The sequence below is a fragment of the Loa loa genome, assembly GCF_000183805.2.
Source record: "Loa loa unplaced genomic scaffold supercont3.27, whole genome shotgun sequence".
NCBI lineage: Eukaryota > Metazoa > Nematoda > Chromadorea > Rhabditida > Onchocercidae > Loa > Loa loa.
In genome coordinates this window covers 6,059-21,880 of record NW_018108207.1, presented here as the reverse complement: position 1 = coordinate 21,880, position 15,822 = coordinate 6,059, and the positions used below count along the sequence as shown (strand labels likewise).

General features: G+C 33.7%; 2 protein-coding genes across 2 annotated transcripts; one reads left to right on the top strand and one right to left on the bottom strand.

The window, feature by feature from the left end:
* Window positions 1–5,149, top strand: LOAG_02437 (hypothetical protein). The gene is made up of 9 exons (XM_020446012.1): window positions 1–363; window positions 563–662; window positions 771–1,624; window positions 1,735–1,940; window positions 2,271–2,342; window positions 2,966–3,088; window positions 3,277–3,457; window positions 3,588–3,742; window positions 4,064–5,149. Exons 3-9 carry the CDS (start codon window positions 1,415–1,417, stop codon window positions 4,227–4,229), a joined length of 1,113 nt encoding a protein of 370 aa, XP_020303596.1. The 5' UTR covers window positions 1–363; window positions 563–662; window positions 771–1,414; the 3' UTR covers window positions 4,230–5,149.
* A 3,359-nt stretch (window positions 5,150–8,508) lies between these two features.
* Window positions 8,509–10,531, bottom strand: LOAG_02436 (hypothetical protein; the record flags this gene model as incomplete). The annotated part of the gene is made up of 8 exons (XM_020446011.1): window positions 10,409–10,531; window positions 10,181–10,308; window positions 9,869–10,015; window positions 9,654–9,712; window positions 9,393–9,487; window positions 9,155–9,213; window positions 8,702–8,835; window positions 8,509–8,541 (listed from the first exon to the last, which is right to left on the bottom strand). The coding sequence occupies exons 1-8, from the start codon at window positions 10,447–10,449 to the stop codon at window positions 8,509–8,511; spliced, it is 696 nt and encodes a 231-aa protein (XP_020303595.1). The 5' UTR covers window positions 10,450–10,531.
* Between the last annotated feature and the right edge of the window lie 5,291 nt (window positions 10,532–15,822).

The window sequence follows — 15,822 nt, the reverse complement described above, 5'->3', positions numbered from 1 at the left end:
GGCCATGTGAAATCTGGTCCTTTTTGTCAAAGTGGTAGGTGTAGTTGCCTGACGACAAATCTTTTGAAAAACCGCTGTCTGGTGTGTGGTACTTGTCACTGCGCCTCGTTCTGGAATGTAGTGGACGATTTTTAGCATCTAATTTTGCTAAGTTTCGTTACTGTACTTTGGAATTGGAATACGTTAATCATTGTTTCACCATTCCGGTATTTTGTCATTTACTGATAGCTGGCTAAGCCCTGATTCCGCAATATGCAGGGGAGTGAGCTAAGACTTCCTTGACGCAAACTTCCAGAATCAAATTCAAATGTGGTAATACCAACAACTGCAGCTCAAATGAATACAAATTAGTTATGTTAGGCGGTATGTTTAACTCTCCTTTCTGCTCTAAATCGTAAAATAGAACTTCAGTCCTGCTTTATTATTAGAAATTCACTGGTATCATTGTTCGTACTACAAACTATTGACTGATAATGCTTAAAAATTGCGAAAGAAGCAAAGAATTTTCTGAATTTTATGCAATGTAGTGTTTTGGTCGTTTGAGTTTTTTTTCTTTCATCAGCGAGATGGAAAAAAAGGAGGAGGATTGCGCTTTTGGTCTGCAACAGCAAGAGTGGTATTGGGCGAATGCTTCCAAGGAGGAAATTGCGTCAGCTATATGCGTAAGTCCAGAATAATACAGTATTCAACTGAAAGAGCGATGTGCAGTCAAATTTATTATTGCAGTTGGAAAGTTCCTGTAATGTCGGAAATGATGTAATGCTTTCTAGGATTGTCCAAGTGGTACGTTTTGTGTGCGCGATGCTTCAACTAAAGGAAACTATACCCTTACGCTTAGATATGGTGAGGTACGTGCTTACATAAATTATGAAAATTAGCTATTTTTTTATTATTTCTTCCGACAGTTATCCTTAAGCTAACATTGTAGTATAGTTCAGCAATTTACTTGCTATTAGCATACGGGCGTACTGAATAATCAGATATTATTAGCATATGAGGTCTTGGAAAACAATCTATATTGTAAAGACTTTCCAAAATTAACTACTGATTGCCGAACAAATATTCCCTTGAGCTGAGGTGTTGCGTTGTTTATAATAATCCCCTTTTTTCTTCGTTAGGATTCAAATATTATTGCGTAGCAAGAAACATGACGTCGCCAGTTGGTGAGTGATTCTTTTTCCATAAACGATATGGAATATTGCTTTGAAATCTATTTGTAATCTTGTACTTGTGCTGATGAGATTAGAGCCGTGGTAATTTACAGAGAAACTGTACAAATGTGTATGGAATGACAAAGGGCAGTCTTAAAGTTTCATGCTTTTTTGAGACATTTTCGTTAATAATCACCTTACTTGGGTTTTGGAATGAATTATGAGTTGTTATACGCAAAGGCAATGTGTTGGCAGTCATATGGATGAAGGAAATTATATTGCAGAGGAATCGTTTAATAAGGATTATTGTTGCTGGTGAGCACTGTGGCTTTACGGAAGATATGTTAAAATTCGAATCAGTTGTATCATTAATTAATTATTATCGAAGAAATTCCTTGCTGGAATACAATCGTCAGCTTTCTACTGAACTTCTCTACCCACTTCGTAAACCAAATTTGGAACAGACTTCTTGGGTTAGCTTTCGCGTTTCTGAATCTTATGAATCAAGCAGATGTGTTAGGCAATTACTAATTGCAATATCCTGTTATTCAGCATGATTAAATAAATTTGCTATTTTGTTCAGGTCATCGATGGTGTACGCAGTGTGGAACATTTGCTGTGTCAGTTGCGTGGTTTGCACGCTGCTCATTTGCGCCTTATACGACATGATGATCAAATTACGGCAGAGCTTGATTCGTTAAAAGAGGAATTGCAAAAAAAGCGACAAGCACATGCTGCATTTATTGCTTCATACGCACTTTTCTTGAAACAAGTGGAGTTGCTTGAAAGGTAACCTTTTCACAATTTTCTTCTATATAATCTGTGATGAATGGTAAAAATTTTTTTTTTTGGACATTTTCGCTGTGTCTCACGTCATTAAAAGCAAATTATTAATGTATTTATATTAAATTTCTTAGCATATATTTGTCCTTACATCAGCAATTAGAGAAGCAGCTCCAAAACTTGAAACAATAGTAGGTATAGAAATGAGTGGATTACAGCTTAAGACCGTAATTCATCTAGTCAGGCATATTTATTTCTCGAGATGGCATTAAAATATGAATTATTTCTTTATCTTTTTTATCAGTCATGAGAAGCATTTTTTTCTTTACTGTTCAGCAATAAGCAATTGTTATTCGATGAATCCGAAATTGCACAATCAAACAAAAATAAGGAGGCCCAGCAGAGGAGGTATGTTTGCCAAAAGCGTTGAGGTTTTCACTACAATGTTCTAGATGTCATTCAGATGCGACCGTACATTAAGCACAACCATGCCATTCAAAAGAAGCGAATACAACTCAGAACATTTCATTTTGTATGGTTTTCGCGGCATCTTTTAGGGTACTCTTGACGAAATATTTGATTTTTATTGCAGTCATAAAATAACGAAGTAGAACATGCTGCTGATATCGTATTTGTTTGGCTAGTTGTGCTGTTAATGATACGCGTCCCTTCTACTTATACCAACGTATCCATTCTCTTACTAACAGGATAGCAATTTTATATCTTACTTAGTATAGCGGAACTTCGTTTTACTTTAAGATTGCAGTGATTTGTCTTCATATCACTAAATTGAGCAGCCAACTGTCCCATGCAGTAAGAGGGGTGTGGGATTGTACGTTAGTTGTGTTCAATTTCTTACATTCGAGATATGTTTGTTAAATTTTTTGTGTAATATCTTTGAGGCTGAAGTTGAGTGAAATATGATTTGACTTTAGATATTCCTCACTTCGTCTGGGCAAGATCACTTCAATATATAGTATTGTTTTCAATATATATTATTCTTAATTCTTAAAGAAGAAAGTGTTTTTTAGATTAAAAAGTATACGCTATCAACAGCAGCAAATGATTGCTCAAATTGAGGCGACTGAAAGAAAAATCAGGGAAAACGAAGCTTTGCATTGCAGTTTAACTCCGAAACTTTCAAAATTGCATAAGTAAAGCCTTAATTAGATTTTCCTTTTTTAAATTGTGCACCGTATTTCTCTGAACTTGTTGCGTAGTTCTTATTCTACTTTCATTAGTTTCTTATTATTTGCTCTGCAGAACCTGGAACAACTGAAAGTATTCTCTGTTCATATAATTAAGCTTTTTAGCTATTTTCAAAAAAAGCGATATATTGCAGAGAACTGGGGACTTGTCAGTTTCGTCTCTCTCAACTTAATGTTTCGCAAGCAGCAATGGATAAAGTGTTACAAGAAGTGTCGTTTTTGGCTGACTTGGAACAAGAACCACTCTCAAAAATACTGGTTCAGTTAACTTTACGTTGGCAACCCGACAGATATCTTTCGCTCGACTGCACAAAGGTACTTGACTTATTCCAAAACCTTTTCTATCTTTACTTTGAATGGAATCTAGATGGCCTTTTTTCCAACTTAAGTGCGTATTTTGATTGTTTTTTTGTTCAGGATTTAGAGTCAATTCTCGAATTTACAGGATAGCGCCTTCAAAGTTATTCGATCACTTATGGACTGTAATCCTGATAATTCAAATGGAATATTTTTAATTCGCCCCAGTCAGTCTCAAGTTGGTCACTATGCACTGACTATATCAAATGAAAACCATATATTTAATTGTTTAATTGAATACAGGTCATATTTTAATCAGTCTTTTTCCTAATGTTCTGAATATGCTTCTCCTCGCAGTTTCATTTTACGAAAAGGCAACTGAACATTCCGAACACCGCTTTTTGTCCGTGTACTTTTAATCAATCTTGTTCAAGGTCTTTTTGAACCATTTGTTTTTTTCTACTTATACGAGTTCTACGGACAACATCACTATATCATCTCATTTGTGCGCTATCAAAGGGCGTGAATATAGCATAGTACTGATGCAACTGCAAGGACTACCAAAGTCTTGACGAGAAAATATTTCAATATTTTCTTATTTAAGCCTCCAAAATGTGTTTTCAGAGATTTAAAACATCCAGAATCGTCAGGATATGCATTTCTCAACACGAAATTATTTTTTTCCTCTTTAGTCGACTTTGTGCGATATTATAGCCACTGTTCGATGAAGGAACACAATGCTCACTTAGATACCAAACTCAAAATACCAGCCTTCAAAGGTACGTTGTGAACAGAAAAAGAAATCTTATTCCCGTCTATTTATGAAACTTCACTTTGCTGTGTTATTTGAATCAGTTTCATTACGTTACTCATTTCTCTTATGGTTCATTGATTCTTATCCCCCAGTTAGTAGTGATGGAAATATCTTCTTGTTTGACGATTATATGAAAGATTTGCTGTTCTTTTTAAACACTGTCTCTCCTACTTTCTCCTCTCTGCTTCATTGATAGATCCCAGCTTTGTTTCACAGAGTTCTGCTTTTAGCTTCAGCTTGCCTTCAGACTATTTCCTTATTGAATAGCAAAGAAAAAACTCGTTTTTATGGTCGTTTTTCGGCACTGCTTGTTTTTGGAACTGTTAAACTGGACGCTTCATTTCCAACAGTCATTTGAAGTCTCTTTCGTGAAACGGGTCGTTAAACTTTTTCGTGTATTACTTTATGTCGCTTACATATTTCACAATTGATAGTGAACAATTTTGTGTTACCGTTACCAGTTCAGGTTTCGGCATGCCAGAGTATACTGAGATATAAGCAACTCGCGTAATCCTCCAAGAAGCGTTGTGACGACAATTCTTTGGTCAAGTTTTCTTCTGATTATTCTGCTGCCAATAGTAGACAAAACCTGAATGATTCTTTTCTGGAAGTTGCAGTGAACCATAGGTAGACTGTGTACCTGTATCGCCTCTAATTAGAATGTGACCAGATTGGCGAGGAAGTATCTTAGTTTAATTAATTAGTCCTACAATCGAGTAGTCGTCTTGGTTTAATTGTTGAGTCCTATCACTTCAGTATCTTCGACACTCCATTAATTCCTTCGAAAGTGATACAGCAATAACTAGTTAAGTCCCATCCAGGTGTTTGGTTTTCATACCAGCAATTTTGTGGATTCGGAAACCTAAAGTTTACTTCTATGCTCAGTGGGAATTTATAAATTACACTTTCATCCTGTTCTTGATTGTTCTAAAAAAATCTAAAAATATTTGGTTTAAAGAAATAAATTTCTGTTTGGTCTATTTTTCATCTGAATCGTGTCACCAGCCGAAGCCGAATTTAATTTTAGAACTTTATATACCCATATAATTTGTTGATTTGTTGTGCAGTATTTTATGTGTTATGTGAAAATGCGTTTAGCAGATAGGATCAAGTAACGTATTGCGGAAATATCACACTGTGTTCAAAGTTTAGGAGTAGGTTTCCCTCGTTTGATCGATGAATCTTGTGCTCCGCGCAGTACTTCATTTGGCCAATCATGTGATCGAGCAAAATGATAGTAGATAGTTTTTTCGGTGAGACCATGAAACGGCAGATACAACAATGGGAATTTGATAAATTGCGTGTGCATTATATATCATTTCGATTTCTGCACTGATATGATGCTTCTGTGCTGTCCGTCAAATCACGATCTATCCTATGGTGAATTGAGTTTTGTGACCATTTCTGGTTCTTCTATTGAAATTAAATGGCCGCATTTTCGTTTCAGTTCCATCTGTGAGGTATTTGTTGTTAGCTGTTCAAGTACTTCATTTATGTGACCGTAATTCTATCTTCGTAATGTTTTTTTGTCTGAATCCTGTCACCAGCCGAAACCGAATTTGATTTTAAAACTTTGTATATCCATATAATTTGTTAATTTATTATGCATGAAATATGTGCACTTGGATAAAAACTTTCACGTCTTTTTGTTGCATTTCTGTCGAAGTAGATGGGGTTTCAATGAAGTAAGACATGAAAATTGCTGCAAAAATATTGAATTTCGATGAAGAAGTATTTGAAATTGGTGAAACGGGAAAGAATGGTACCGTGAGAGTAAGAAATTGTTCAGATTACAGGAGAAAAACTGCAATAGTGAAAGCACTGTGGAGTATTTCTACTTAAGCTACTTCCGGAACATGGATGGTGGTGTTTTATTTCTGGATAGTTGCTCAACGTGTTCAGAGTGCTTATATCTTCGGTAATCATGATATGGATGCTGATTAGTTGGTGATAATGACTCTAATTAATCGCATTATTACTACTAATTATTACTATTACTATTACTACTACTACCATTACTATTCAGCATTAACTAATTACTATTTCTATTATTATTACTACTACTACTGCTGCACAACTGCATAACTATACAACTGCACAACTGCACAACTGTACAGCTACATAACTACGTAACTATAATTACTTTCTTCGTTTTATTTCACTTTTTTCCTTTCTATTTTTGTCTAGATCTTCTATGTCTTTTCAGTTCTCAATAATTTCAGTTCTAATACTATTGTAATTCCTTGTCAAACATTTACTTGGTCCAGTTTGAAGTTTCGCTACTCTTTGGCATTATTTTTATCAGTAGAACTGGGAGGTCATCATTTTGAGCCTTAAATGCTTTCCTTTGAGATGATGCTGAAGTATGGGGGATTGTAAAATTCATGAACGGACATAGCCCAAAATCTGCGGAGAAACGATGCCTAATACAAAGTATTGGTACTAAGTAGATCAGAAAATAGCAGTGCAACGTAGTTTCAAAACTCGATGATCCCAATTAAACAAATATTCAGCAGAAAGAATCGATAACATACTTGGGATGCTTAATGCCTATTGGATTATCCTGATGACTTACTGACTTATATGAGTCGTTTCCTTAATTAGTGATTGCTTCATTCAGAGCTCCATTCATCGCCAGAGTAAAAGCAAAAGAAAAACACTTCTTGCTGTTGTGAATGTTTTCATTATAGCATAAGGAAATTTGAACTCAACCTTCAGAATTGATATCCCATATGCGAACTATTATTAGGCATTAAAAGTGATTGTATTAGATCAACAGTTCCCTATAACTGCCTGTTTGTTGCACAGCTTTTGATTAGACAAAAGCAGCTAACTTTTCGTACCAAAATATGTCGTCAGAACTGTAATTAAATAAATGATTGTTTGAATTGAACTTCCTCATTCTGATGCCATGTTAAAATTGATGACCACAAAATCATCTGATTTGTTTTTCAGTTCTAAATTTTTGTCAAAGTTTGTGGATTGGCATACATTTGACGAACACACCTATGCATTATTTCCATTTCATTAACATAGCAATAGAGATGATGGACAAGTCAATATTGTTCGTTATTTTAAAAGAGGGAACAAACTCGTATTCCATAAATAATTATATTTTCCATCGTGACAAACAATAAAGCATATAACATACGGTGCAAATAATTTCATTTGATTTTGCAATGTAAAATTACTGGCATTAGAAAATGCAATGCTGATTGTGGATCGTAAATACTGTGAGTTGCTGATAACAATTCTGTGAAAATTGATGGAAAATGAAGGAAACGTGAAGTGGAAGGAATGTGATGAAAGAAGAATCATTTTACCCATCACAGCTGCTTCTTCTCTCCTGAAAAATTGCAGACTTCAGCTGCTTTTTTACCTTCTTTGTGAAAAAAAGTGGGGATTTTTTTTTCTCTGTTAAAATGACCACTGAGGTAAAACGTCAAATTTCAGTTTAGGAGGGATGGAAGATAGAATAGAAAAAACGAGACAAAGGAGCAAGGAATGGACAACAAAACCAGAGGAACAATAGAATCCGATTTTGATGGTTTTCAGAAAGCTTTCATGAATTTGCATAACGATTGTTAAAACCACTTACGTTGTAATTTTTTAGAGTATTTGAATCAAAATTCTGTAAAAAGTATTTTTCTTTTGAAATATAACAACTAGAGTACAGAGAGAGAGTTTCCATTAATACCAATTTCTCTCTTTAATGAAATTGCTGTTTAAAAAGTTGAAATGAGTTCACATTTTATCATGATTCAGTGTAATCAACACTGAATTTAATTTTCGAACTTCCTTAGCTTTTGAGATTTTATTAAGATTAAGCAAATAAGTAGGCGGTTATGACAGTAGAAAAGCAACAAAAAATTGACGGCTGAATTATTATATGTTAAAATAGTGAGAATTGCATTGATAGAGGCGATTGGTCTTTCAGCCCATTTGAAATAAATGGCAGCTCCGAAGAAAAAGTAAAAGAATTCTCCTCTGAAGGTGTGGAATAAAAAAATAACTAGCACTAAGGATGCAACGAAAGACAGAAATATATAATGTTCATTAATACTAACCAAATTTTTTTTCTTTCATTTTTATAAAGAACTGTGAAATTTGCTCCTATTTAGGTTGAAGTAGAGCAAGATAGCAAATTTTTTATTTAGGCTTGATGGTTTTATCTGCTCGCTATCTATAATTCAAAATAGATTCATAAATCACTTTTTTTTTTTATTTAAAGGAAAAGATTTATTTTCAAACCACTTTACGGTACTTCGCAGTTTTCATGAATTGATTCCTAAAAACACAAGCAGAAATAAGTCTTCGAAATTATGGGGCTCCTATTAAATGAATGTTTTTGAAATGATAGTAAAAACTCTTCTTTTAAAACTTTTAAACTCTATCTATTAACGCTCTCAATTTCTGAAAAAAAAAAAAGTCGAAAGATGTTAACGTACCGGATTACGAAGCTCCATCAATAGCATATTGCTGTTTGGTGAAAGAGCCAGAAGTGGCCAGCTTAATAATCCGGCTATGGCACGGATACCGCTTAAAAACACCATACAACCAACGGGTCCATAGATACAATATCCTGCAGTTATAGTCTACTTACTATTGTAATCTAGTCAAATCCATCCTGATAAGAAGCTGTTAGTCTAACCCGCTTTTCTTATCATTCGTTAGGAGCAGATATTTAAATTGCGAACTTTTTTTACCTTTAAAATTGAACAAAAGTTTCTAGCATTTTATTATCATCAAAAAATTTTGAGAGGTGAAGGAAAATAAAGTTGAAGCAACTGTAAACAAAATTTTTTCTTGTTGTTTCATTGGTGCTGCAAGCCATTCGTCATATAATGCTGATACCAATGTAGCCACTGTACCAATTAAACATAGCAATATATCTAAACTACCACTTTGCAAGCTCAATCCACGTTTCAAGCCATCCATTAAACCAGAACCTATTTCAAGTCTGGAAATAATATATTCCTTTTTCTCAAATAGTTTCGTGAAATGGTTGGAGGCAGTTAATTCTCAAATTAATTTTATGGAATAAATGAACGTTTCAGAAAGCTCCAACAATTTTCGTAAATTATGTTTTCACTAGCAATAATTTATGAATTTGTGACGAAAGATAAAGTCATGAAGTACCTGTCAAGTGCTGCAATGGTACTAATCACAAAGCATGCGTAGAAGATAGCTTGTATTGGCGTCGCTAACCATGCGTAACTTTTATGAAGTACATCCTGAGGAAACAACGACAAAAATTTCGGGTAATTAAATAACTACGTACTTAATTGAATCCATATAACATTTTCTACTCAAAAACTGAAAATGCAGCCTTAAGAAATTAAAGAACCAAATGTCATCATGAATAAAGAGGAAACAAAGTCACAATGAAATAAATTTTACAATATCGGCAAAAGCGAAAGCAAAAATAGCATGAGAAGTGCCAAATCCAGATAAAAATCCTGAAAGCAAAAAATTCAAGAACGAAAAATGAAACAATTTTGGAACTTTGATGAAGAATATTTTAATAGTGCCTGGAGATTACTTTAAAGTAGCGGAAGCTTAATTCGAAAAACATCTGAGCATAGAGTATCTATTACAACTTCTATTATATTTACCTTGTATGATGAGCGATATGCTACGAAAGGCAGTTTGAACCGTCAATGCCGCCTGAATACTTTCTGATGGAATAATACTCACCAGATCATCCGTTCGTGCTTCCAACATCTTTTCGTATTGTTTACGATCCGTTCGACGGAAACCTTCTGGAAAAAATAAATATATCCAAATATTGTCAATGCATCAACCAATTATAGATGGCAGAAATTTTTGAAAAGTACTTTCTTTAGTTTTTTTAAAACTAGCATTGAATTTAAAGAAAAAATTAGAAATGGACAGAATTCGGAAGTACGAATAAACAAATAACAAACTGTCATGCTGAACAAACACATCGTACACCGGCTGGCTAAGGATAGCTGCCATTGTGACGTTATTTTTTGGATTTCCTTCAGCACTGCTTACTGGGTTACAGTAGTCCTCCAAGTGCTTTGATGTAACACTAAAATATTAATTAATTAACTCGTTAATTTACATGTCCTACTTCCTAACTTGATTGTAAGAAAAACAAGTTGTTTTTTTTGAGATCAAACTTTCCTAACCTATCTCCGTTGTCGCACTGCTTATCCTGGTGATTCAACATCAGCTAATGTCCAAAGATTGCCTGGATTTAGTACTTGGATGGCGTATTACAAAACCAATGATGTGGTTCCACTGAAAATTAGAAACATAGAATCTATGAAATTCGAAGTCTGTGACGACAACCTTTAGTTTCCAAACAGAATTGACTTAGGAGTTATTCTGTCTCTTTATAATTATTAAGCAAGCCTGAAACAATGGGATATACTACATCTAATCATAAGAATCAGTCCGGTATCAGGAAGCTATCATAGCTCTTTCGACTGCACGGTATGTAAAATTTCAGAATTGAAAATTTCAGGACTTGTACGAAATAATTGATGCATAAGAGAGCGCTTCTGTTACCCTGGCAACCCTGTTCTGTTCGAAGTCTGTTTGAGGCTACTTTTGTTTCTCTCTCGTTTTTGAGACTGTTATTTTGCGTGCTCAATCACAGCCTGTAATAAAGTCACCTCAATGGATTTAATATACATAAGTATGACAAAATGAAAAATTGACTCATTCACTGGAAGGAAAATCTAAATTCAATCCCGAAAAGCTGAATATCTAAAAGCTTTCACAGGCATATTGAAAAAGCACTAAAAGATTTTTATCTCATGATTTTTGTTCCTCCGGAAAAGTTATCTTCCATGACTGCCTAATTATTGACTAGATTTAAATAAATGCAATAGTTAATCCTAAGCTTTGTCCGACAAAAGTTAAAAACTGTAATCTTACAGGTTACAAATTTAAGCTAAGGAAAACCAGGATCCGCGATTCACTGTTTTTGGCGAAAGTCTAGAAACTTAAATTGCAGAAACTAACAGCAATGATTTAGGTTCACCTCTTGCGAACAACATCTCTTAATTTCAAATTTTCCGATAAAGTTATGCTGCCATTGTCATCGCTAGAAACACAGACAATCGCTTGATTATTTGACATTTATTTACCTTTTACCTTGAAAACCCTAAATTTTGATGAAACAGTCTTTGTTAGCAATAAGTATGTTTCCCAAATTTATCCTTTCTTTACTATTCAATTAATGCACTTTCTTATTCTAGGACAACTTGAGTGATAGATAGACTCTTGCTCAAGAAAAACAAAACCACTGCGAAAGCTGGGCAAAGCATTTTCTGAATATGCTACCTAGTGATCGTTTCTATTTGCGACTAACTACTCGTTAGAAATGGATGCATTTTTTCGTTTTGTTGATCCCAGCATGATAAAATACTTTGATACACTGAAATTTTACCGCTACCAATTTAAAAGGTCATCAGCAATACATACAGGCTGAATGGTTTTAAGGTCTTAAACTTGTGATAGTAACGAGTGTGTTAGATGTATGACGTCACAGATCAGAGCTAAATTCCTTTTCAATAATTATAGCATCATAATTATAGCATCTCGTTCTTTAGAAAATTTTGTCAACCACCTTAATTTCACAGCAGAAGAAATGCAATTTGTTTACAACACATACAGAAATATTTGTGATTGTTAAAGCTACGTCAAATGATTCAACTTGTATATGAGTTTGACTCGATTAATTTTATTATAAAATTCATTATGGCCTCATAATATTCATAATGTTGTTCCTGAAAAATTTTTTCAGGCCATAAATCGAAATGAGATTAGAAAAAGGAAATGGAATTTCTCACTGCAGTTCTATTTTATTCACTCCAGTTTCCCAGTAAGACATTTGTTATTCAAAATCAATTTATGGAGAATTAGATTGAGCTCTTTTTTGATACAAAGGCGTCATCTTAAATAATTTTAGTCTGGAGTTAGGTGATTAAAATAATTTTCCGTGCACTGCTCCACTTGACATCATTTTTTTCGTATGCTGTACCACTTCTAACGGTAGCTTCAGTTCAAATTTTTGATTTGTGTTCCGCGCTTAATTACCATTAATCATTCAGTTTGTCAAATACTGGTTTGAATAAGAAATGACCGAGCGTTTCTAGAAAATAACTGAACTAAACTCACACATCTATATATTAGTTACATGGGATAATTTAAGATGGATGATTTTGGAACTGAAAGTACTTGTAGAACATCTTGCTTTTTTATTTGCAAAAATGAAAATAACAAAACATTTATCGGCAACAAATATGTGACGATTTTAGGTCTAGGGTCTAGGAAAGGTGGTGTATTAAGTGAAAATCAAGCATGCAATCTCTAATCATTGGCATTGGGGTGGGAATTTGAACATTTGGGTGATGGAATTCCATGTTTTTCCAACTGAATTGCTAAATAAATGCTTTGTTATCGGAAACATCCTTAATTTATAATCTAGATAATATGAATTACTGGCTAGGAATGAAAGTATGAATCAATTAGTTCTGAATAAACTGAATTCGATGATGACTAGCTGCCAGCGTAATAATTTGCATTAAAAGTGGAAAATTTTCATTTCAGGCAGAATCACATTCCAGATTCCCAGGTGGCATCACTGCATAGCCACTGATTTTCTCTTGGATGACTGAATTCAAAAATTAATTCCGTAGCATATGGTCATAAAACTATTTTGGGATTTTATTGTCTTTCTAAATGTCCAATTACTCTTGCTGTTTTACCGCTCCACGTGTAGATCTTTCCTAGCGCAACTTAAAGTGAAAGAGAATATAGGCGGGGAAATGTTGGTATTCATATTAGCTCTTCCTGTTATTTGTGATTATTGACTGCCTCAGTCTTCAGACTGCTTTGTTAGCTCTTTCTAGACTTTCCCAACTTTACTGCTGCTTTCTAACATTAATAAATTCTATACTTATTATCTGTTGCAGAAATGGAATATAATTCCTATCTTTTGAATAAAGACTTTTAATTTTTAGATTGGTTTATTCTTCTCCAAAAAATTTCCGACGTTTACTTTTGCTCAGTGTTTTTCTTAGCACAAACTTTCAACTTGCCGTATTCGTTTGAGGAATATACTGAAATTATTCAAAGGTTTCAGTTTCAGATGATATTTATCTGATACAGATTTATTGCCGTAATCTCAATGTGCTATTTTTCCAATTTTCATCACATCTACTTTTGTTATTAAAACATGGAAATATGTAAGCTTTAAAAACTTTAAACATGATGCAGCTTAAATGAAGCATTTATTGCTACTATTCGTAAGCATAATCTGCGAAATGTAATTCAGGAACGAATCAATGAATCATTTCCGAAATGATTAGAATTTTAGGAATGGCATCAAAAATAAATGATGAACAGCGTTATTAGAAGACGAGCAGTTCTTGATTTCCGTAAATGAATGAATTAAAGATAGATATCAGGCCGTCTAGGAATAACTCAACAGAATTAGGAAGACACTATCTGATCACATCATTTGCAAAAACAGTTTGTAAAAAATTTTTCTAATCCTGTTTTCTTTGTTAAATGAAACGGGAAGATTGCTTAGAAGTGAAATGATCGTATGAATAGAGAAATTGTTCTCACATTAAATAGCATTTAATATAATTTATTTAATTTTAGTTTGAAATAATAAAAATTTTGAATGCTTGAGAAGTTGAGGATATAATGCAAACAAGTAAACAAATGCTGTTGATTTTATGCTAAAATTAGCAAGTAAAAATATAAGAAGCGGTAAGATTGTTGTCAAACTCCGTAATCCTGGGATTGTTATGGATGACCCTGGAATGATTGATATCAATAAAATCGCATGGAAATGACAAAATATGATGAAGCGATCCCTGTAATCTTCAATTCTGTCCTCGTCAAAGTTTCAATTATAATAAAGAGCGGTAGGGTGCTCGTTGTGTTCCTGAGAGGCTCTAATCCATAATATCTCTGGCAAATTACTGAAGTACCGACACACATACACATACATACATACATACACACACACGCACATACACACACACACACACACACACACACACTTTTCACACACTTGCATTTACAAGCGAAACGAAATGTTGTGTCTTGCATATAACTCATCCCTGTTGACAAGCAAACATTTAATCACTGATTGATTAGCTTCCACTCCTTACTTAAATGATTTATTAATTCGAATAACACTTGCTTATTTGATAACGAGCTGTCACTTCTAATTTTTCTAGTTTAATTTCATCGCTTTTTTCATCATTCCTCTTCACAGCGCCCTTGTTTTTGCAATTGTTTTGTACAGAATTGTACTTTTCAATTGCAGTCGATAGAAATATACATGAAATCGATCATTCCCGTTTGTAAATTTTAGATTGGCATCTGTATTTGCCCGAATGCTCGAAATTAGTTCCGTTAACTCTATAGAGTTGAATTATTTCATAAAATACTTTGTAGGATTCGTTTTGCATTGGCAGCTCCCAGGATAAATAATCCAGGATTGAAGATCTGAGCTTAATTTTTGAAACATTTTGTCAGGATGCTCTTGGAAGCATTGATCATCGGTTTATTCGTACGTACAGCACAGTCAGTAAGTAAGTTATTATGATTTTGCTACATGTGTAATTTCCTATTTCATCATATAATCTTCAGTCTCCTGCAAAGCTCATAACTTAGCCTAACTTAGTCAGTTCATGTGGGTATAAGATGCATGAGAGAGCGATTAATATTCACGAAATTGTAAATTGGTGCGAAGTTTTATGTTTTTGAATAGCCTTAGAAGGATCAAATCTCTTAATTTATCTCTAACTGATCATGAAACTTTAAATGCTTAAAGCTTTATTTTTACCATTTTGTTAACTCTAGAAAAGTTATGATGGTAATTGAGTGAATTTGGATGCAATTTGTAAATTAACCTTCTTATCATGAGATCATTCTTTCTCAGTATTCACTCGTTTGAAAAGGAATAACAATTTTTGCTGAAAAAAAAAAAAAACAGATTGAAGTAAATAGAAATTGAAGGGATTCTTAACTAGCAACTCTTTAAATTATTTCCTGGATGTTATGATACCCACTGACACTGTTTTTTTTCTTTCTTTTTTCAAAAATTAAATAAAAATTGACCGATGGAAATTGAGCAATGTCCAAATTAACTCGGTAAATTACTTCCTCTGTTTGCAATATGCAACATTTCTCGTAACCATTGCTTACTGTTGCATACTTATACTTATCATAATCCACTTATTCATAGTGTTGTTTAGAGAGTTATAATTCAAAATAGCCACGAAGCTCTAAAGTATCTCAAGACGTAGACTTGCCGACTACTGTGTCGCATATGTAGCAATAACAGCTTTGATCTGAATCCTGTTCTCCCTTTCTCTCTTTCTATATATAGATATATATAGTAAGAGAGAGAGAGAAGTTTTTTGCAATTTTATTCATTTTCCTAATTAAGTGAAGTCATTTTGCGAAAGCTTTTAACGTCAATGCCTGAAGTGATGATGCAGTTAATGTCTGATTGCTTGATGCTTACTGCTATATATATATATATATATATATATATATATATATGTAG

What these genes read in the sequence shown, in the direction of transcription:
- LOAG_02437 (XM_020446012.1), top strand. Translation starts at nt 1,415, where the DNA reads ATGAAGGAAATTATATTGCAGAGGAATCGTTTAATAAGGATTATTGTT. An exon ending in AAGGAGGCCCAGCAGAGGAG is followed by an intron (nt 2,343 to 2,965) that starts GTATGTTTGCCA and finishes AGTGTTTTTTAG; the next exon opens with ATTAAAAAGTATACGCTATC. An exon ending in AAACTTTCAAAATTGCATAA is followed by an intron (nt 3,089 to 3,276) that starts GTAAAGCCTTAA and finishes GATATATTGCAG; the next exon opens with AGAACTGGGGACTTGTCAGT.